General features: G+C 46.9%; 1 protein-coding gene across 1 annotated transcript; it reads right to left on the bottom strand.

Moving 5' to 3' along the window:
- Positions 1–280: 280 nt before the first annotated feature.
- Positions 281–17,046, bottom strand: EFHC1 (EF-hand domain containing 1). The gene is made up of 11 exons (XM_005528782.2): positions 16,916–17,046; positions 11,818–12,039; positions 9,896–10,183; positions 8,048–8,197; positions 6,810–7,002; positions 6,358–6,578; positions 5,525–5,665; positions 4,168–4,381; positions 3,674–3,821; positions 2,656–2,857; positions 281–586 (listed from the first exon to the last, which is right to left on the bottom strand). The coding sequence occupies exons 1-11, from the start codon at positions 17,030–17,032 to the stop codon at positions 461–463; spliced, it is 2,022 nt and encodes a 673-aa protein (XP_005528839.1). The 5' UTR covers positions 17,033–17,046; the 3' UTR covers positions 281–460.
- Between the last annotated feature and the right edge of the window lie 4,288 nt (positions 17,047–21,334).

Genomic DNA, 21,334 nt, shown 5'->3' with positions numbered 1-21,334 from the left:
ATTTGTGGGTTTTCCCCCACCCTTATTTTAATCCTTAGGTATTCCAGACATTCTATATAAATAAAGAGTTTTTAACACTTTCATAGCAACTACAGTTTTATTGCAATTTTAATAACAAAGTGGCAGTCTTCACTACTTGAAGGTGAAAGGCTATTCTGAGAGAAACCTGAAGTGGTTTTCACTCCAGTCTCCAGAGAGCTTTAAAGTGCTGCACTAAAAGGTTGAGAAAACAACAGAAGAACCTGATTTTGGTTCTCAGATTTTTTTTTTTTTCCTCCTATAAGTTTCATTTCAACATCCAGCAGTTGTGAGGTTGAGTTTGGGGGTGGCTAAAAGGGCAGGGAGAGGTTAGGAAGGAAAAAAAGTTAACATGAGGGTGCAATCAGCTGTGTCTGTGAAAGGGAAGGGAGAGAATGAAGCAAGGGTGAAAAACAGAACATCCTTTTGAAGTAAAATATCTTCAAGTTAGCTGAGAATTCAATTGCTGGTCCTGTCCTTCAGCTTCTGGGAAGAGATCACTAGGGAAGGCTAGAAGGAATTCACGGTAGTTTACCTTGTCTTCATCACAGGAACAGCAGTCAATCAGCTGTGGGGACAAAAACACAGCAAACACCGTAAAGAATTGGAAAAAGCTGCAAAATTGGTGTTGTTTTTATGGAAACGTGCCCAGAGTTCTCCTTGTGTGACAGAGCAGATGTTATTCCCCCATGTGGATTTCCCCATCCTGGTAGTCCTGAGTCACAGGTAAATTTGGAATCATAGAACCATTAAGGATTGAGAAGACCTACAAGATCATTGAGTCCAACCATTTAAGGATTGAACTCAATGATCTAAAGGCTGGACTTGATGATCTAAAGGTTCAAGTCCAACCTTGAATGCCTATAGGTGACACTAATCTATGCAAGGAGGAGAGTTAAAGTGTTTGAGTTTAATCCTGATTTCCTTCTGGGCCTCACCAGAGTGACAACAGAGCCACAAAAATACAAAGCATGGATGGGCCACAGGAAATCTTGCAGAAATCCCTGCCAAAAGTGGGGTGGAGGCAGTGTATGTGAACAGTCACTGTTCTCTGGTGTCACTTTGGTATGTGCACATGGCATAAAGGGGAGACACAGATAATTGAGCTCAGTGACAGCCCCACTAATGAGCCAGTTCTGGTGTCCGTGCCTGACCCTGCATTGTGTTACAGAGCCACAGCCTTTGTGTGCTTCAGGGGAAGAAAGAAGGCTTTTGTTTCTTTAATTGCATAACTAATCTCCTTCTGACACCCAGTGAGATGGAAAAGGTCTAATATCACAATTCCTTGAAAGGATTCTTCTTCCCCTTGTCGCCTGGAGACAGATTCTCTGGGCTTCATTTCTGTGACTGACAGCTGTGCCCCTCTCCAGGCAGTGAACTCCCTGCCATATATTTAATTTATACCCCTGCCATGCTTCCCAGGGCTCTGGGAACACTGGGATTAAGATTTCAAGAGAGGAGATGGATGTTTTTAGTGCACAGTCCTAGACTGGGTCTCAGATGTGGGAGTTTAGCTTCAATTGTCACAGGTTCCCCACATAATTTTAGGAATGGCACTTCTCTGCTACTCTCAGAGTGGAGCAGGGATTATCACCACCCTGTAAATTCCTCTGGGCAGGGTGAGCTCTGATGAGCTCTGGTACAGCAAAGCCCTGGGTGCTTGTCAGGGCCTTTATTCATCCCACATCCAGAGACAAATCCCCTGCCCATGCACCTTTCTAACCATGGCTGTGAGGCTCACAGCTGCCTGCTCTGGAAAAGTATTTATTTTAGCAGAGGAAATAACTCCCGCTGCTTTCTAGATTTCTCTAAAGTCAGAGTCCCCCTCTATTGGCCACTAATCAACATGTCAATCACATGATGCTGAGGAAACGTCCTTGCTAGTCACATTCCTGAAGGGATCCTCCTCCATCCTCACTGCAGGAATTTTTCCCTCAGTTTGCCTCACATTTCCTTTTTTCACATTTTCTAAAGCTCACAGCTTTGCAGACTGTGATCTCCCTGTGCTGTTTGTTGCTCATACTGCCCAGCAAGTATTAACCAGGGCATTATGATTCTTAAATATAATAATAATAATAATAATAATAATAATAATAATAATAATAATAATAATAATTTTGGAAAATACTTAGTTCTTAGACCTTCAGTTCAGTTGCTGTTAAATCCAGAATGTCTCTAAGCCTTCCTAAGGCACATTCCTTGACACCTCAGTGTCACCTCTACTCACTCCCAGCTGTGCTTGAGCCATCACAGACACTCCAAGCTCTGCAGGAGCCTGTCCCTGATCTCTATCATGATCATGATTCCTGATCTCTATCACGATACACAACCTCTTCTACTCATCCAAGACCTGAACCAGCAGAAATTTTCACACATTACAGTGCAGCCAAACATGGGGGGCAACCTGGGTAACTTATTTTCCCCTTTCCTTAGAGGACAGCAATTATTATCTCCTCTAAGACACAGGATCAGTCCAACAGCTCAGAAGTTTTTCTAAACTGGGACTCTCCTGCCCTTTTTTTGTATTTGTTCTCCTTTGAAGGCTAAAGCAGAAGGTTAGGGTTGGTTTTTAGAAGGGATCTTTTGGAAGAGCCATAGGAGGGGAATTCCACATCCTCATCACCCCTTCCATCTAACCTTTTTAAGAAGAATGGTGCTGGTTGGCACGTTGAACCTGTCACAAATGTTTAAAAATCTTGCTTTATCCAGGAAGCCAGAGCCCTCTCTGTCAAAATGATGAAATGCCTCATGAAACTGCTTGGTGTTGAAGGGTGCTTGGAGCTTCAGTTCTTTCTGAACCTCCACAATTAAATCATCCAGGTCCTTCTTGGAGATGCCACTACAAAAGAAAAGAATAAAAAGATTTCATTCAAAAACTCATTTTGGCAGCCTTGCTGTGACACATGAGTGAAAAAGGAGCATTTCCTTGTGTGCTCCACAGTGTCAGAAACTGTGGGAAACTCAAGTTTCCACCAGAACCACAACATAACTGCCTCCAAACCATGTTCTGAGGTAACAGGGTTGTTACTGGGTCACACAAACTGCATCCAGACAACTAGAGGGAGGATGAGGTCTAAGCTCTGATGGGCTGGCTGATAAGCAAAGAAGGAATAAGTGCCCTAAAAAAGACTTCCCCCTCCACCACCTGCTGAGCCTACAGCCATCAAACAGCTCAAGTCTGCAGCATCTGTTGAAGTGAACTGATGCCTTTTGGGAAAAGATGTGTCCCCCATCCCTGGAAGTGTTTAAGATCAGGTTGGACAGTGCTTGGAGCAAGCTGGGATAGTGGAAGGTGTCCCTGCCCATGGCAGGGGTTGGACTGAGCTGATCTTTAAGGTCCTTCCAACCCAAGCCATTTTGTGATTCTGTGATTTTGGCTGGAAGTCCAAACACTTTTTGAACTCAGGCTTGGTGCTGTGACCACTTCTCTGTCTCTGCTGCTGAGCCAGAGCTGTCCCAGGAGGTTTTGGGGCCAGCAGCAGCCACAACATTTTAATGTAAGGACTTCATACCCTCTGAATCTGCTCAAACACAGCCTTTTGGAGCTGAACCACCAGCAGAGCAGGAGGCTGGAGCCCAGGGAGGCAGCTGAAAATGCTCTTAGCTGTCAATCTTAGTCTTATTTAGCCACAGCACCCCATTCTCTGTAGCCTACCTGCTGGCAGTCTCCACTACCACCTTCCGTGGGAGGAAATGATCCCTTATGGATTGCACTGTTGCTGCAGGGAAACTCTCTGCATTTCTCTCCAAATAATTAAGCACATATTCATCAGCATCTGTGATAATAAACCTGTGGCCAAACACTGGGGAAGAAGCATTAAAGAGGTAGTGTTACCTATGTTTTAGCATAGGTTAAAGTCGTTTCTTTGTCCAGGAGGGAGCAGGATTCCTCTCCTGTGGCTGGACTCAGCTTTGAGCCAGCTCTGCTACTTGTTTCACTTCTTGAAGTCAGAATAATTTCACTGATCGCAAGGTTCAAACATTGACACTAACAAAATTGTATCAATGTACACCAGTTGCTGATCTGGAAACTCAAATGTGAGGAGACCCAGAATCAGCAGATCTTTCAGGTGAAGGAAGGGATATGCACTGTCCATGCAATAAATGACATATCAGAGCAGGGTATTATAAATCCAGGCTGCATTTTACCTTCAATTGTAGAACCGATGGTGAAATCAGAAGCCTCATAGTATATGGGATTCTCTGGAGTAGACCCTGGCTTGGTAACTTTGGTCCTTTTTAAGTATTTGCCTCCAGGGATGCCAGAGTTTTTGACTGGGGGTTCATAGATGCTGATTGTGTCATCGGAGAGGAAATAAGAGAGGATGAATCGACGATTTTTGTCCTCAGGCACTGGTGATTCCTAGAGCAAAGGTAGCAGGTTTGGAACACAGCATTTGAAACAGGTTTTCCTTGCCTAGGGTGCTTAGGAGTACCTAGTAACCCACTCATAAGTCCAGAGCTTTTTTTATAGCTGACTAAACAAAGCACTTGATGTGCTGACATAAGCATAACAAAGCACTAGACAGCATTTAGGAGCTGAATTTCAAAGGTTACTTGCTTTACTGAAGAGACTGAAGTAGAATCTGGGCTGAAATTACCATGTATATTCAGTGTTTCCACAGCTTGAGTAATCCAAGAGAAAGGAATATCCTATATGGAATGATTCATCCCAGAGAGACTGTAAAATTAAGATTTAAATGACACTTTTCATTATGCTGAGTGCCTGAGAGAGGCTGGTGCTGCTTCAGCCCTTAGTCACAGGAAGTCACTGCCCTGACACACCAGTGGATTTACGTGCTTAGTTTAAAGCTAAGTGGATCTTAACTCCTCAGCTGTGACCTTTAGGGAACTCCTGCACTACAGAGAAAAGAAACCAGCCCTTATCCACCCCGAGTATTTGGAGAGGGCAGGCACAAGGCAGCCCAGGAAATGCCATTGCTGCTGCTGGATGTGCCAGAGGCTCCTTGCATAAACCAGCTGTAAAACTGGCACAAAGGCCAGGGCCTGGGTGCTGTTCTGGGTGGAAAACACCATTCTCATGGAATTTCCAGGCACTTGGCTGCTCTGCTAGGACAGCTCCTTGCTGCATCCAGGACTGGCCTGGAGAAGGACAGGGGCTGGAGCCAGCAGCAGAGGCATCAAGCACTGGCTGGTGGCGGTGGTGGCAGGCAGGCACAGGCACATTGCCCAGTGGAGGCTGTTTCAGCCAGGGCCATCTGTCACGTAGCAGTGGCAGGGGGAGTTTTTCCATAAATGGCTGTGGGTTTGTAGCAGGTCTGGTTTCTACTTTCTAGTATTTTTTTTTTAGTTTTATTTTTTTTTTTTAGTTTTGCGAGCTGCCAATTGTCACAGCAAGCACACAATAGTCCCGTGGCATCCCCCCAGGGACACCCGTGTTGGCTGGGGGAGCTCCCTTTTCCCACTGGCACAAAGGAGAGTTTGCCAACAGCCTTGTCTGCTCCTCCCATCCTCCTGGCACTATTCCACCAAGGAAAACACTTACCAGGGCCACCTGGTACCGCAGGACCTTGAGATTATTCTCCAGCATCTTAATGATATCTTTCCGTGGAGGCTTTGGAAACAGACTAAGGCAGTTCTGGAGAGAGTCTTCAGGGATGCCAAAACCATTGTAGGGAGGAATTACCTGTATCCAGAGGAGATATCAACCATAAATAGCTGCAGCTAAGAACAAGACAAAGTTTACAGGACTTAGCAGAGCCCATCAGATTTGGAAGGAAATATTCTGCCACCAAGTAGCAAGAGCTGTGATATCCTGTCCAGTAGAGATGGATGATACCAGCCTGGCTGTGTGTTGTATTTAATGAAAATAAAAGAGGATTAAAGAAGTCTGAAACTCAGAAAGCTGGGTAATTTCTCTGAATTAAGGGGTTGTGGCTATATTAAGGAACCATAGAATGGTTTGGGGGTTGAAAAGGACCTTAAAATCATCTAGTTCCAGCTAAACCTTCCAATGCACAGGAACCCAGCCATCAAATGGTTACACTGACAACCTAATCCCCATCATGTCTGTGATCTAAACCACAACCCCAAACCATTTCTGGGCTCAATCTGGGAGGTAACAAAGGCTGTGACCATTCCCAGTAGGCAGTTTGGACTTGGCAACACTGTTTTGGAGAGTGAGGGAGAGTTCAGCAGCCAGGCTTTCATTTTTATATCAGTTATGACAATCCTTGCCTTGTCTTTTTCAAGTTACTTGATTTTTTTCTTTAAACTTGTTTTCTACAGGTTCTTACTAAGCTGAACTTCCACTTTACTATAAGAGCTCACACCAACTACTTCCTTTCCTCCCTTCTTTTGAGAAATTGTTTGCAGTACCTGGGGAGCTTTTTCAAGTGGTTTCTTATTTACATCCACTGGCTGGAAGTCTGTGATGCCGTATTTTTCACGATAGAAGTCCCGGGTGAACTTGTCACAATCGTAGATTAAGAAGGTGCGTCCAAGGAGGGTGACAGTTTTGCCAATAGCAAAATCTTTGGGTGAGTACCACTCTTGTACCTCGTGGTCAGTGATCTCCAGCACACAGCTTGGGAAGTTCTCTAAGGACAAGAGAGCAGAAGGAAAAATACATTAATCAAGGAGATGCTAACATTTCCTAGTGAAAAGGGATATAAAAGCAAGGTGTATAAATAACGACAGGGAGACGTTGGCACTGCTGTCCTGCCATGGTTTCCCAAAAGATAAAGAATTTAGTGACCATTTGAAGAACATTTTTTTGACCATGAAATAATAACACCTTAGCACAGATGGATGTACCAATCGAAACTTACTGTTCTTGTCCCCAAAGATTTTGGGCAAGCGTTGGCGTCTCATGAGTACCGGGAATGGATCTCTCCCATCATTTTTCTTGTGGACTTCCCGAACCTCCACTGTGTCATCTGCCAAGAAGTAATGGATGATGCAGGGATGGTGATCACCAAAGGCACAGTTGGTGTCATCCCATATGGCATAGAAGCGAAGCACCTGTGTGGAAGAAAAAAACCAGACAAACATGGATCAGAATCATCTTTTGGTGCCACAGAAATCAAACTCATCACACTGAGATGCTCAAGAGTTCCCTAAGGTTCAGCTCCTGAAGAGACAGGAGAGACACAGGGGAAATTTAGTCAGAGCAAGGGGCATTTGTGTTTATCTGAAATTGTCTGCTCTGGCACCTGGCATCAGTATTTTGGGGGAGGAGGGGAGTGGATGCAGCAAGACCATTCCTAATAGAACTGCATCTGGCTGCTAAATTCCAGAGGCAGGTGGCTTATCTCATCCCAACAGAAAGCAAGAGAGTAATGGATGATATTGAGCACAGGCTCTGCAATCCAAAGAGGAATTGTTTACAAGGCACAAAGCCCAGAAAAAAACATAAAAAGTTTTGTATCTCACTAGAGCCAAGAAAGGAGCAAATCTGGAGTCTGTTCAGCAGACTGAGACAATTTAGAATGAGTGAGGTTGCAAAAACTCACAAGACCTGGGTTTCAATAGCACATATTCACTGTAATCACAGAATCTTTTAGGATGGAAGATCGTTGAGTCCAAGCTCTGACTGACCCCACCTTGTTAGCCCAGGGCACTGAGTGCCACATCCAGGCATTCCTTGGACACCTCCAGGGATGGAGACTTTACCACCTCCCTGGGCAGCCTGCTTCAATATTTAATCACCCTTTATGTGAAGAAATTCTTAATTTAACCTAAACCTCCCCTTCTTCTACTTGAGGCCATTTCTTGTTATGTCTCTGGTCGCCTGGAAGAAGATACTGATCCCTACCTGGTTGTCCCCTCCTGTCAGGGAGTTGTGCAGAGCCAGAAGGGCCCCCCTGAGCCTCCTTTTCTCCAGGCTGAGCCCCTTTCCCAGCTCCCTCAGCCTCTCCTGGTGCTCCAGCCCCTCCCCTAGACACACTCCATACCCTCAATATCTTTCCTGAGTGAAGGGCCCAGACCAGGACACAGGACTGGAGGTGCCTCACTGGTGTGATGTGGGTAATTATACAATAATTTGGGTAATCCCTAGCCCTCTTACCTTTGTGTCATAGGTCAGAAACTGCCTGAAGGGGTCAGGACCTGTGGGCACGATGGGCTTTTGCACAGGCGTCCGACGCTGTTCTATGTAAGGATCTGAAACCAGCTCCTCTGGAGGGTTCACTAAAATTCCTTGGCTCTCCAGGAACACCTAGGAAGGTCATCTGAGGTGTTAGTGCTGCCAGGAGTTCTGAAGGTAAGAGGTGACTAGAGGTTACAGGTGGACTGGGATGAGTGAGGTCAGAATTCTACAAGTTCACTCCTCACAGAGAATTCTACAGCAACAGCAAAATACAACAGATGACAAATACATTTATTTAAGCTGCTTCTTATCTTTGCTTACCCTTTAATTAATCAGAGCAGTCCTGTCCTGAACATCCTAACTCAGATTTCACTTGAGCACAGTTTTCTCTGCCCTTAGGGCTCTAAATGGAAGATAACTGTCAGTTGGTCTCTTCTATGTAAATGAAAAAGATTAAATTGCTGTATAAACACAGATGTAGTCAGCCTGAATTTGGAAGTACCTAGGGTTGTGTCAAACAGAAGCTAGTGTCACCCACACTAGGCACGTCAAGACCCTTCAGACATGAGGATATGTGTCAGTGGCAGCTTTATTCCATCTTTCAGGAGTACTTTTCCCACAGAAAGAGTGCAATCTGCTTGTTTATAAAGGGATGTTTTGCTTACCTTGGACCATGAACAAAATCCAGGGTGTTACCTGTGGACTTGCATCAGTCACCCAAAACAACCTCTGAAGTCAAGAGACTTGTTCCCTTTTTGCTCCATGAAAATATTCAGCCCAGGAAGCACCTATGCAAACATCTCCCACAGGAATATGAGATCCCCCTGGAGACTCACAAGGCAGGTTGATACTTTCAGACTCACTATTTTCTGGTTTGGAAGATGCCAGTAAATGATAAATACACTATTGGCCTGGAGATGTAGACCCACCTAGCTCATTCCATGTTTTCCATCAATATTAACATGAGGACCAGCTCTTCATTTGATGTGGACTGACTTGAACAGCTCCAGCAGAGCTGGCTCCACAGCCACATTTATACCAATATATTACACATGCTTGGGAACATTCCTGGGCACTGAGGCCAACTGACAAGGAAAAGCCTAAACTCCCAGCCTCCAGGACAGGTTGACTGCATGTAACTCACCTATTGGGAATGGTCTCTGGAGCAGTCTAACTCCTGGCCTGGAAGAACAGTAGCTGACCAGGGCTGAGATTTGACTGGGGACAATCTAGCAGGATAGCAGCACACTGGTAATTCTGGTAATTCTTAATTCTTGCTATTGGATCATTATTATCTCATTTACTGGCACAGAAATAGCCAGAAATAGAAAAGCAGACAATGAATAAGCTTTCTAAGAAAGGTCAGTTCATACCATGATTCTCAACCATGGATCATGGCTTGGCTGTGGATGTGTGCAGAGTTACTGCTTGTATTGCCTTCCACTGTTCCTAACAGAGGAATATTAAATCAGAAAAGAGTCAGAATCATTAATTTCCCTCGCATGTATGCACAGTGTTTCATCTGGGCTCCAAACAGTTAAACTGCCCAGACATAAACTTAGAATTTGTCCTGTAAAGAGAAGTCCTGAGGACAAAGGATGGACTACCAGCAGTCCTGGGGCAAAAATACTGAGCAGTTAACTTGCTCTCAGCAGACGTCATACCCTGAACACCCCTGAAAAAAAGAAATCTACACAAAAAGCAAAATGAAACACTGTGAGCACCCATATCACAAAAACTACAGTTGCAAACTGCTGGACTCTAACAGGTAATTAAAACCCTGCAATTCCCAGGAGTCTTTCTGTCAATGTCCTCCCTACAACACACCTTGGTGAAGGAGTCGCAGTTGACGAGGCGGTAGGTCCGGCCGTACATGGGGAGGTCGATGCCCAGGTTCAGATCCTTCCAGTGGTAATAATCCCCGTGCTCATTCTTGGGCACCCGGTGGCGTCTCATGAGTTTGCCCTGAAGCAGACCTGAGTTCTTCACCTTAGGCTCAATGATACACATGCTGTCATCTTCCAGGTAGTAGTAGAGCCCCACTTGGCGGATCCGGTAGTGTTCATCTGCAGAGATAGGCACTTCCTCCATGAAGTAGGCATCGAACTTCAAAACCTGCCCAAAGGGACAATATAGCAAAGGGAGAGAGAAACAAACCATTTGAACACCGTGGTTAGTCGATTGAGGCCAATAATTTATTTGCAATTTGCTTTGGTGGTGTAAAATTACTAGATCAGATTCTAAAAATCTTTAAAGACAGCTGTGGCCTAATCTGTGGGTGACAGCAAAGGCACCAGGAAGGCTTTTATCAATATGTGCCTTTTGCAAATTTGGTGTGCCTGAGACAAGTGTATAAATCCAGCCTTTTCCCTACTTGTTGATCACCTGCTGCTTCACCTACTGCCAGGTGCTTGGCTGCTGACAGTAATCTACTTTACTGACACACATGGCTCTTTACTTGTCAGCTTTACAGCCCTGATTTAGGGAAGTTATCCACAGATTTTAGTAGAGTTCAACCACATCTGAGGATTTTAAAATCTGGAAGGGGTCATCATTTTAAGGCCAGGCTGGAGGGGGGACTGAGTAACCTGGTCTAGTGGAAGGTGTCCCTACCCATGGCAGGGAGGCTGGAACAAGATAATCTTTAAGGTCCCTTTCCATGATCTGAAGTCACATCTATTCAGCACTGACAGCAAAAACTGATTTGTGCTGGGGAAACAAGGAAACTAATCAGCCAGTCCCTCTGCTTGGCAGAAATATTCAGATCATTCAAAGCTCCTAAGAAGGTGCAGGTGGCCAATCAGGCCTTGCATACCCAGCCTACACCAGCCCAGAGGCCTGGATAATTAAGAGATTATAAAGCAGTAAATTCCTATCAGTCAGCAAAGTGCCCCAAAAGGGATTGTGACATCCCCAGCAGCACTGGGGCTCCTGCTGCTCCAGTAGCTTGAAGGAAGGGGCAGAGAAGGATCTGACAGATTAAACAGCAACATCTACATTACTCTGAAGGAACAGCCTCAGCAATTAACAGAGCACATCTGTTCCCCAGCCTGTGTCAGAGCCGGGCTGAGGGCTGGCTGGCTGCACACTGCTTTGGCAGCGCTGGCAGCGTGTGCAGCCTGCACGTGCTGAGCTCCAGAGCCCTGCAGCTCCCACTGCAGCTGCTGCTCCATCCACGGCTCCGGGCTGCAGCTTGGGCCACTGGCACACTGAAAACCAAGGGTCAGCTCAGGACTGCTCTGAGCAGACACAGAGCCACCACCCAGTCTGATATGATCACCAAGATGTAATGTGGGAGGTGCTAATGGAGCAGCTCAGGTTGTGACATGCTGTGGTGACCAACACAAGCATGAATAGATAGACCAGGGTCAAACAGGGTTCCCACTGCAGACTGACTTTTCCAGTTAAAGCTCAATTACAACCTCAATATAGTTTTGGAAACACAAAACTCCAGGTTGTGGCTTACAGAGCAATGCTTATAAACTGGAACTTTCCAGAGCTAATCAAACCTCTTTTCCAACATCTGCTGGAAATGCTCGAGTGTAACTTGCAGGGAATGTCTTACATCGTTTACGTATTATAATCCTCCTCCCGAGCAAAGAAAGCCTCTTTCAGTCTGGGATTCAGCTGTCTCTGACTAAGGGCTCTGGCATCTGAAAACTGCTGTACGCAGTCCCGTGAACCCTGGAGCTGACTGTTTATGTCTCCGAATTTGGCCAGTGATATTCCTGGAATCAGCTTCTTTATACCTTTTTGTCATAAGCCACGAATGCTGGAGTGAACCGGGAAGGTGCAGGCCTCTTGACTTGCCCATAGGTCAGTGTGGATCCCTTGGTGCATAAATCATCTAATTCATCTTGAGAGAGCTGATTTGCAAAGAGTGTCTCCCCACCAACCCCCTCTCTTGGCAGCCGGGAAAAGGCATATCCATTTTTGAAGTCCAGTGTCTGGGGCCGATGAAAAGATGTTCTCTGTTGGAAGGAAATCCAGCTATCAAAATACTGCATGAATTTAGCAGACACAGCTACTGGAAGCACAAAAAAACTCAGTAAGAGAGTACAATATCAAGAATGTCTCCCCCCACACACATCCACAGCATTTTATTATAAACTACTGCAGCAGTTATTTAGTCAGATTTTGTACTTAGATCAGGAAAGTGGAAAAAACAGAGAGTGATGGATGCACAAAGCACAAGAGTGAGCTCAGATCCTTGCACCCGCCACAGACTCCGGAAGAACTTAAATCACTGAATTTCCTGACTGCCACGATATACAGTGCCTAGAACAGTGTGTCAGCACTTTATCTGCCCTGGTGTTTATCTCACCAACTCTTTGTTCCCTACCCTATTTGTCAGCAGTACAGAGCACCATGGGACCTCAGTTACTGCCTTGTGGTGCTCCCTTCACTGTTGTGCACCCTTTGTGTATTCCATGGTTATTTACTTTTTTAACCCTCCCCTGGACATGACACAGGATTTTCTTTGCTGGGTTAAATAAGGCATGTCATGCCCACAGAACTGCAATTATGAAGTGTACAAAAGCACATTAGTTGTTTTAATCTCTATATAGTCATAGACTCATAGAACAGTTTGGGTTGGAAAGGACATTAAAGATTATCCAGTTCCACCCCCTGCCCTGGTTGCTCCCAGCCCTGTCCAACCCTTCCACTATCCCAGGTTGCTCCAAGCCCTGTCCAACCTGGACTTGGACACTACCAAGGATCCAGGGACAGCCACAGCATCTCTGGGCATCCTGTGCCAGGCCTCACCATCCTCTTTGTAAAAAACTTCTTCCTTGTATGTAATCTCAATTAAGCCTCTTTGAGTTTAAAACCATCATTCCTTGTCCTGCTGCTACAGGCCCTGCTAAGAAGTTTATCCCATCTTTCATGAAGCCCCTTTAGGCACTGGAAGGGGCTCTGAGGTCTCCCTGGATCCCTCTCTTCTTCAGGTGAGCACCCCCAGCTCTCCCAGCCTGGCTCCAGAGCAGAGGGGCTCCAGCCCTTGGAACATCTCCATGGCCTCCTCTGGAGTTGCTCCAGCAGCTCCATGTCCTATTTATGCTGAGGACCCCAGGGCTGGAGGCAGCTCTGCAGATGGGGATCCAACCTGAGCAGGGCAGAGGGGCAGAATCGCCCCCTCCCCTGCTGCCCACACGGGAAGATCAGCCCAGCACATGATGGGGGTTCCTGGGTCCCAGCCACTCATCCATCAGCAGCCCCAGTCCTTCTCCCAGGGCTGCATTCAGTCAGAGCTGTGCATCTCTGTCAGCCAGTCTTGTTCCTCACCACTGAAGAGCAGGGTCAGACCGGAGTGACATCAAACCACTGCACTTGCTGCACTCTACCCCACGTGGTACCTCACCTGCACCCCAAGAGACTGCCTGGTCCCACTGGGCTCTCAACACTCAAAGCTCCAGAGGAAGCAGGGGAAATTATGATAATAAAACCTCTTGACTTTTGCCAAATAAAACAGGGTTGTAAGCATTTCTAGTGCTGAGAGAACAAGCTCCAGCTCCTTTTCCAGCCCCAGGCTTGCAGTCAGTCCAACCTCAGGCATGCAAACTGCTTCTTCTCCACCCCCTCCCTCACCCCTCATGGTTAAGCCTTTAATCTTATTTATACCTTCAAGGCCCCACTTGAATTCCACATAATTCCCTGTTTTTTCTTTAAACTGCTACTATAGATCTTGCAATGGAGAGAGCAGTGAGGAAAACAGGTGAAAACAAGATTTGTCTGAAGACATTTTAGCAGAACATCTTATAAACTGCCACAGAACTGCTACTTCCTTCTGTCAAATAAACACCAAGGGAAAACTTTGGGAAAAAACATTCAAGGAAAACCAGGAAGTTTGTCTTCAATTTGAGCAATATCAGTGTTTGTTAAGAGGTATACAGGCTTTTAAGAGCCTAAATTCACCTAAAGAAAGCACCTCATTGGTTCATAAGGCTCCTGAGTGGATAAGCTCTCCCAAAGTGAGCCTGGATGCCAGAAAACATCTCCCAGGATCAGGTGACTAACGCAAATTTAAAAGGGAAAGCCCAGAATGTAAACTCCTAATCTCAGTTGCTGCCAGTGTTTATGTAAAGAAATTCCACTGAATTAAGTCCTTCTTTTTGCCAAATCTGTAACACTTCATACAAACACCATTCCCTCTCCCAGTGTCTGCTTCCCTGTCCCGTGAGCACTAAGCAGTAACAGCACTTTACTTGAACACAGAGGTTTCCTCCAGAACTTCTCAGCATTCACTTGGAAACCAACTATTGTGATGCCAGTTTTATAGACTGGAAAATTGCAGATTTCCAAGATGTTATAAATTATTTGAAGGAAATATTATTATCAGATAATAACTCTGAGATAACCTTTATTACTGGATAATTATTTGTTATGAGTAATTTACTCTATTTACTACTGGAGAACTCAGTTGTCACTGATTTTAGTCCAGGTTGGATGGGCTTGGAGTGACCTGGTCTGTGGAAGGTGTCCCTGCCCATAGCAGAGGGCTGGAACAAGATTATCTTTAATAGTCCCTTCCAACCCAAACCATTCCATGATTCTGTGACAAATAATTTTCATATACAAAGCTGAATGCAGCCAGGAATGTTTTCTGTTAAAGATGCTCTCCAGGGAGGCTGTAAATTCCTGGTGAGGAATTTACATACCAAACCAGGCATGCAACAACCCCCTTTTTGGCTTTTTTGGGGATTTTTTTAGTATATCAGAGAAATAAATGGAAACATCAGTTCTCTGTGACATCACTTCTTCAACAGGACATTGGAAGGATTTTGGGTTATCAAGTCCTTAGGGCCTGGACCACTGGATGGAAAGGAAAAGGAGAGGTTGCTTCCTCATTCAGGTATCAGTTGCAGAGGATGAGGAGGATGAGGATGAGACTGCTTCTTCCAGGGAACCTGGGAGCAGCTGAGAGTGTGTCATTTCCTGGGGATGAACCTGGAAGCTGTGATGGCACCAGTTCTGTGGTGGGATACCAGTGCTCTCATCAGGTTATCAAATTCCAGACCTGGACTGGCAAGGATTCAGTTCTCCAGGCATCACCAGGAGAACAGTTTCGGAAGTATCAGAGCTTTGGAGGAAGTGGTATCATGAAGGTGTTGATTGCCAATGAGACTGGTGACTTCAAGGTGTATCTATGTAATAGATAAATTATGTCCAGAAAATAAGTACATTGGTAAGATTCTTAATTCCTAGGGGAGGAATATTCAAGGTCTGATCAATATTGGTTCTCCTGGGTATATCTATCTTCATTTAAGGAACTTAGTTCAGGACAATATCAGTATCAGTTGAGAAGACTTTGCTTTGGGAAAACTCAGATGGTTTCAGTTTTTCTGAGGGAATCAGGTTTCAGGATCATAAAGCGAGTCTGGGGATTTCCCTTGGGGTATCTTTTGAACTGTAGGGAAATTATTGGATGGATTCAGGGGAAGTGAATACCCAAAGGAGTGAGTTTGCAGACAGAAGATCTGCAGTTATGGAAAAAGCTTTTGGAATTTCAAATGAGGCTCACAAATGAGGGGGAGAAGGGGTGTGTATGTCTCTCTCCAAAACTATCGGGACAAATTCAGGGTTATAAAATGGGTACATGATGCAATGGATTCCTTGGGGAGATGATTAAAAGTACCAAGTCCCCTTGAAGGTTATTTCAGGGATACTTGGTCCCTTGGGAACAGACTGCAATTGTGAGTAACATTGGAAGAATTATGGAAGTACCAGTCTGCTGTGGGTGGGATCAGGTGGGTACAGAGCATTCAGATCCCCCAGCAGTGAGTCGAGCAGGTATTTGGTGGCTTTGGGGAACACCAACTCCCTGGAGGAGAGTTAAGTGGATATTAAATCTGCTGGGGAGCATCAATTGAGCTTACAGAGCACCAGGTTCTTCAGGGGTCATGTCCAGAGTCTGGTGAGTTTGAGGTTCCCAGGACATGGGATCAGAGGACACCAAGTTGTCTCAGGGGTATTTGGTGAATGCAGGAGGTACCAGGCCTCTTGGGGGAATTACAAGGTGATCTGAGGGAACAGCAGGTTCCCTTGGTGTGGGTTCAGGGGGTAACATGCTCCCTGAAGAAACTGTCTCTATTCTGCTCTTGTGAAACCCCACCTGCAGTGCAGCACCCAGGCTGGGAGCCCAAAATGCAAGAAATGCATGGACCTGTTGGAGCGAAAACCATGGAGATGCTCTGGGGGCTGGAGCCCCTCTGCTCTGGAGCCAGGCTGGGAGAGCTGGGGGTACTCACCTGGAGAAGGGAAGGCTCCAGGGACACCTTTTGGTGCCTAAAGGAACTCCAGGAAAACTGGAGAGGGACTTGGGACAAGGGAAGGAGGGACACGACAAGGGGCAATGGCTTCCCACTGCCAGAGGGCAGGGATGGATGGATACTGGGAAGGAATCCTTCCCTGTGGCTGTGAAGAGGCCCTGGCACAGGGTGCCCAGAGAAGCTGTGGCTGCCCCTGGATCCCTGGAATTGTCCAAGGCCAGGCTGGACAGGGCTTGGAGCAACCTGGGATAGTGGAAGGTGGCCCTGCCCATAGCAAGGGGTGGAATTGGATGGTCTTTAAGGTCTTCTAAACCAAACCATTCCATGATTCTATGAATATTGTCGAGTTTAGGGGTCTCAAGTCTCCCGTGGATTTAGAGGAAGGTCTGAGGGAGCACCAGATTCACAGAGTGTTTTCAGGGGATACCAGGTACCACCTGAAGGGGGTGCGGGGAGGTGCAGAGGCCCGTCCTGAGGCCGCCTTTCGGGGGGCACCCGCCACACCAGCCCACCTTGATCCTGGGGGCCTCCCGTGGGAAGGGAGTACAGCGGGGGTACAGTGGGCGGGCGCGCTCACCGTGGGGTCCTTGATGCCGCAGCCGGGGAGGAAGGGCAGATCGATCGGGGGTTCTGTCCCTGTCCCCGGCCGTATCCCTGGCCCTGGCCCCGGCTCCGGCCCCGGCCCCGAACTCATGGCGGCAGCGGCGGCGGCGCCCCGGGCCCGTCCCGGCCGACGCGTCTCCACGGCAACCGGCCGCGCGCTCAGCGCGCATGCGCGGGGGGCCCTTCGCGCCTCTGCGCCTGCGCAGTGAGCGCCGCGGGGCGCGCGGCCGCCGTGACGGGCGGGGGGGGGGGGGGGGCTCTGAGGGGCCGAACCGCCCCCCCACCCCTGGGAGGGGAGTCCGGCCCCCGCAGCGGGGGAAAAAACGACGTGGAAAGCGTTAATCCTGTTTTATTAGGGATTTCCCTTTCACAGTGCGCTCGTATCCTACTCACAGCCCCCTCAGAGCCCCCTCAGATCTCTCTCGTAGCGCCTTATAACCCCCTCATGTTAAAACATCTTGGCCTCCCAAACGGGTGGTCGCATCTGGACTGCTTCTTTTTGAGGAATTTTCCCTGCCCTATGCAGTGCCCAGGGTGAGGAGCAGCTGTGAAGGGACAAGTCCATACCTGGAGTGATTGAAATATTTTAACCAAAGTGGTTGTACTGGTTTATGGTGTATATACACATGTATAAAAATGTATATAGTTGTAAAATAGTGTATTTTTCATATTTAGCACTGATAAAATTCCTCTCAAACATGATTTTTATGTCTAGAGGAAGGGGCAAAGAGAAGCATCAGGGATACCATCAAGGGAAAGTGGCTATACAAACGCTACTCCCAAATGTAAGAGAGAGAACGGAGCTAAATCCATTACCATGGAAAACAGAAATTGTTTGTTGCCTACAGAAGTTGTGGATTCCCCAAAAGAAGTGGATTCCTCATCCCTGGAAGCGTTCAGGGCCAAGCTGGACAGGATTTAGGAGAAACCTAGTCTAGTGGAAGGTGTCCCTGCCCATAGCAAGGGGGTTGGAACGAGATGATCCTGAACGTCCCTTCCAACGCAAACCTTCTAGGATTCCATGAAAAAAGTTTTTTTGTGCATCTTTGCTTTGTTCTTTTTATCACCAGTACACCAGCCAAGCCAGGCTGTGATTCAAGGGCAGGCAGCAGATCCGAAGGTTTTGTAAGCAGAAGCAGGGAGAATGACAGCCAGACCGTCTGTCTGAGCAGAGTCTGGGAGAGAGAAGAAAGCCAGACAGTGGGAGATAAAGAACGAGGCTGATGAGCTTACAAAGGAAAATAATGGACTGAAGGCCAAGCAGGGCTGGAAGAGCTGAACCTGGAAGACAGCAAAGCTCCTGGTGTGAGGGCTGACTTAGACCCAGGTGCAGGACTCTGATCAAGCCCTCTGGTTTTTCAAGCTGCAATATCCAGGCAGCATTTAACAGGGAACGGGGCCTGTCTCAGAGAAGGAAACTCACCTCTGTGTACCAAGGATCATCCCCAAGGAGAGTGACTGCAAATTTGTGACAAAGCTGTGTGGCAGAATGCCTAGTGCACAGTCTATAAAGATGACAAGCTAGGCATGTTCAGCCTGGAGAAAAGAAGGCTCTGGGAAGTCCTTCGAGTCCTTTCCAGTGCCTAAAGGGGTTGCGAGAGAGCCCAAAAGGGATGATTTACAAGGGTATGCAGTGGCAGGACAAGGGGCAGTGGTTTTAAACTGCTAGAGGGCAGGGTTAGATAGGATATTGGGAAGGAATTAATCCCTGTGACTGTGGGGAGGCCCTGGCACAGGTTGCCCAGAGAAGCGGTGGCTGTGCCATCCCTGGAGTGTTCAAGGCCAGGTTGAGCAATCTGGTTTAACGAAAGGTATCCCTGCTCATGGCAGGGGTTTGGAATGACATGGTCTTTAATGTCCCTTCCAACTCAAACCATTCTGGGGTTCCACAGAAGGAAGCAGAAGAAAAGCCATAGCAGAAACTTTGTAAGTGACTGTAAAGCAGGAGAGAGGAGAAATGAGGAATAAGGAATTAAAGTGAAGATCTGGATTAAGCTTCATCCTTGACAACTTCTGGACAGACAAGTCTGACTTGCCAAGGTTAAGATGAGCCTTTTTAGCTTCCTACATACCTGCTATGTAGTCGTGAAAGGGAAAAATAATTCCTTATCGGCCTCTGCTTTCGTGGCACTGGAGGACACAGATGGAGACAACTCGCCCTCTGGTGGGTAAAAACACAACCTGCAGAAGCCTTGGTCTGTGTGCTATATTAAGAAATAATAATTAAAATTACTGGTTATTGGAAGGGAAATTAGAAGATATTCTAGAGGTTTTAAGTTCTGAAATTCAGGAAAAATTGGTGAATTATGTATGTGATTTCACACAATGCTCACATGTAAGGTTGATTACTTGAGGACCTGGAGCGATATGACAGAAAGGGATCAGAAAATCAATAAAACACCATGATGGAGAAACTCCCCAAACTGGAATCCCTAAATCTGGGAAGTCAGTGTGCTGGGGTGTCTCTCAGGAATGTGTGTAAAGAACACCAGCAGTGTGGGGACTGGGCATGACGAGTCAGAGATCCAGGTGCATCTGCAGGGCCATGATCTTGTTGGGATCAGGAAGGTGTGGGATGGCTCCCACGACCCCAGTGTAATGGAGGGATACAGACATGCCAAAAAGGTGAGGAGAGGGAGCTGCCCTTTAGTGAGAGAATAGCTGGAGTGCCTGGAATTCTGTGTGGATGATAAGCCAACAGAGAGCTTACAGGGCAAGGGTTCAAGGGATAACCAGTGTGGGTGACACTGTACTGGGCAGTTGCCTGTTTGCAGGCCTTACTCCTCATGGGGAACTTCATCCACGCTGACAGCTGCTGGAAGGACAACTAAAGAGGGATGGAGCACCTCTCCTAAGAGAAAATGCCAAGAGAATTTTGATTGTTCATCCTGGAGAAGAGAAGGCTTCAGGGTAACTTAATTGCAGTCTTCCAGTACCTGAAGGGAGCCTACAGGAAAGATGGAGAGGGACTATTTACAAAAACATGTAGAGACAGGACAAAGGGGAACAGCTTCAAAGTGAAGCCAGAGAGCAGATTTAGACTGGATATTAGGAAGAAATTCTTTGGTGTGGGGTTGGTGAGGCCCTGGAACTGGTTGTCCAGAAAAGCTGTGAATGCCCTATCCGTGGAAACATTCAGGGTCAAGTTGGACGGAGCCCTGAGAACCCTGGTCTAGTGGAAGGTGTCCCTGGCCATGGCAGGGGATTGAAACAAGATGATCTTTAAGGTCCATTCCAACCCAAACCCTTCTATAATTCTGTGATTCACGGTCCAGGAGGTTTCTGGAATGCAGTACTGGTAAATCCCTCCTCCAAGTGATGGAGGAACCAACAAGGAGAGCTGCATTGCTGGACATCAGACTCACCAGCCATGGTTTGCTGGGAATTGGTGGTCAAAGGCAGAGTTGGCTGGTGGAGTTCAGGATCCTGAAGGAAGAGAGGAGTGCAAACTTCAAACACTAGACTTCAGACTCTGGCCTCTTTGAAGGCCTCTATCCCCTCGGTAGAGTGCCCTGGGATAAGGAAGCCTGGGAGGAGTCACCTCCAAGCTCAAGAACAGTCCATTCTGATGAGCAGGAAGCTGGGCAAAAATGCCAGCAGGCCTGCATGGATAAACAGGGAGCTCCTGAAAAAAACACAGAAGAAGCAGAGAGAAGGTGAAAGCAAGGACACAGATAGAAGGGAATACAGAGACATGATCTGAGTGTGTGGGGATGAAGAAAGGCAAAGTCCAACTGGAATCTGTTCAGGAAGGATTTCTAGAGGGTAACAAAAGGGATAGAAGGGAAAATGTAGTGGGCCTATTGCTCAATAATATGTGGCAGCTGGCTACAGAGAACGTGGAAAAGCCTTCTGTACCTCAGTCTTTACCAGCAAGATGAGCCTTCATAAATTCTTGGTCCCTGAGACCAGGAGGAAGGGCTGAAGCAAGGAATATGTACCTTGGTGTAAGAGAAACGGATCAGGGAATGTTTAAAGGATTTTGTAGGTGTATATAAATCCCTGAAGGGAGGGTGCAAAGAGGACAGGATGAGGTTCTGTGCCAGGCCCCAGGGCCAGGACCAGAGGCCATGGGCACACACAGGAGGTTCCTCTGAGCATCAGGAAACGCTTTTTTACTGTGAGGGCGGCTAGGCACTGGCACAGGTTTCCCAGAGAGGTGACAGAGTCTTCATCCTTGGAGATATTCAAAATCCATCTGGACAACCAGCTCTGGGTAGCCCTGCTTGAGCTGAGGGTTGGAGCAAATGGCCCCCAGAGATCTTTTCCAAACTCAACCCTTCTGTGACTGTGGATGATGAATTAAAAGTTTCCTAATCAGTGTCAGGGAAGCTGTTCTGCACTTCCCTTGTGGAAAGGGAAGGAAATCCAACAGGTATTGTGAAACCGTGAC

Source organism: Pseudopodoces humilis, chromosome 3 (genome assembly GCF_049639895.1).
Source record: "Pseudopodoces humilis isolate 2021_Gansu_Grassland_sample_001 chromosome 3, ASM4963989v1, whole genome shotgun sequence".
Lineage (NCBI taxonomy): Eukaryota > Metazoa > Chordata > Aves > Passeriformes > Paridae > Pseudopodoces > Pseudopodoces humilis.
This window is presented reverse-complemented; position numbering and strand designations above follow the sequence as displayed.

What these genes read in the sequence shown, in the direction of transcription:
- EFHC1 (XM_005528782.2), bottom strand. Translation starts at nt 17,032, where the DNA reads ATGAGTTCGGGGCCGGGGCCGGAGCCGGGGCCAGGGCCAGGGATACGG. An exon ending in ACTGCGACTCCTTCACCAAG is followed by an intron (nt 8,198 to 9,895) that starts GTGTGTTGTAGG and finishes TGACCTTCCTAG; the next exon opens with GTGTTCCTGGAGAGCCAAGG. An exon ending in GCACCATTCTTCTTAAAAAG is followed by an intron (nt 587 to 2,655) that starts GTTAGATGGAAG and finishes TTGTCCCCACAG; the next exon opens with CTGATTGACTGCTGTTCCTG.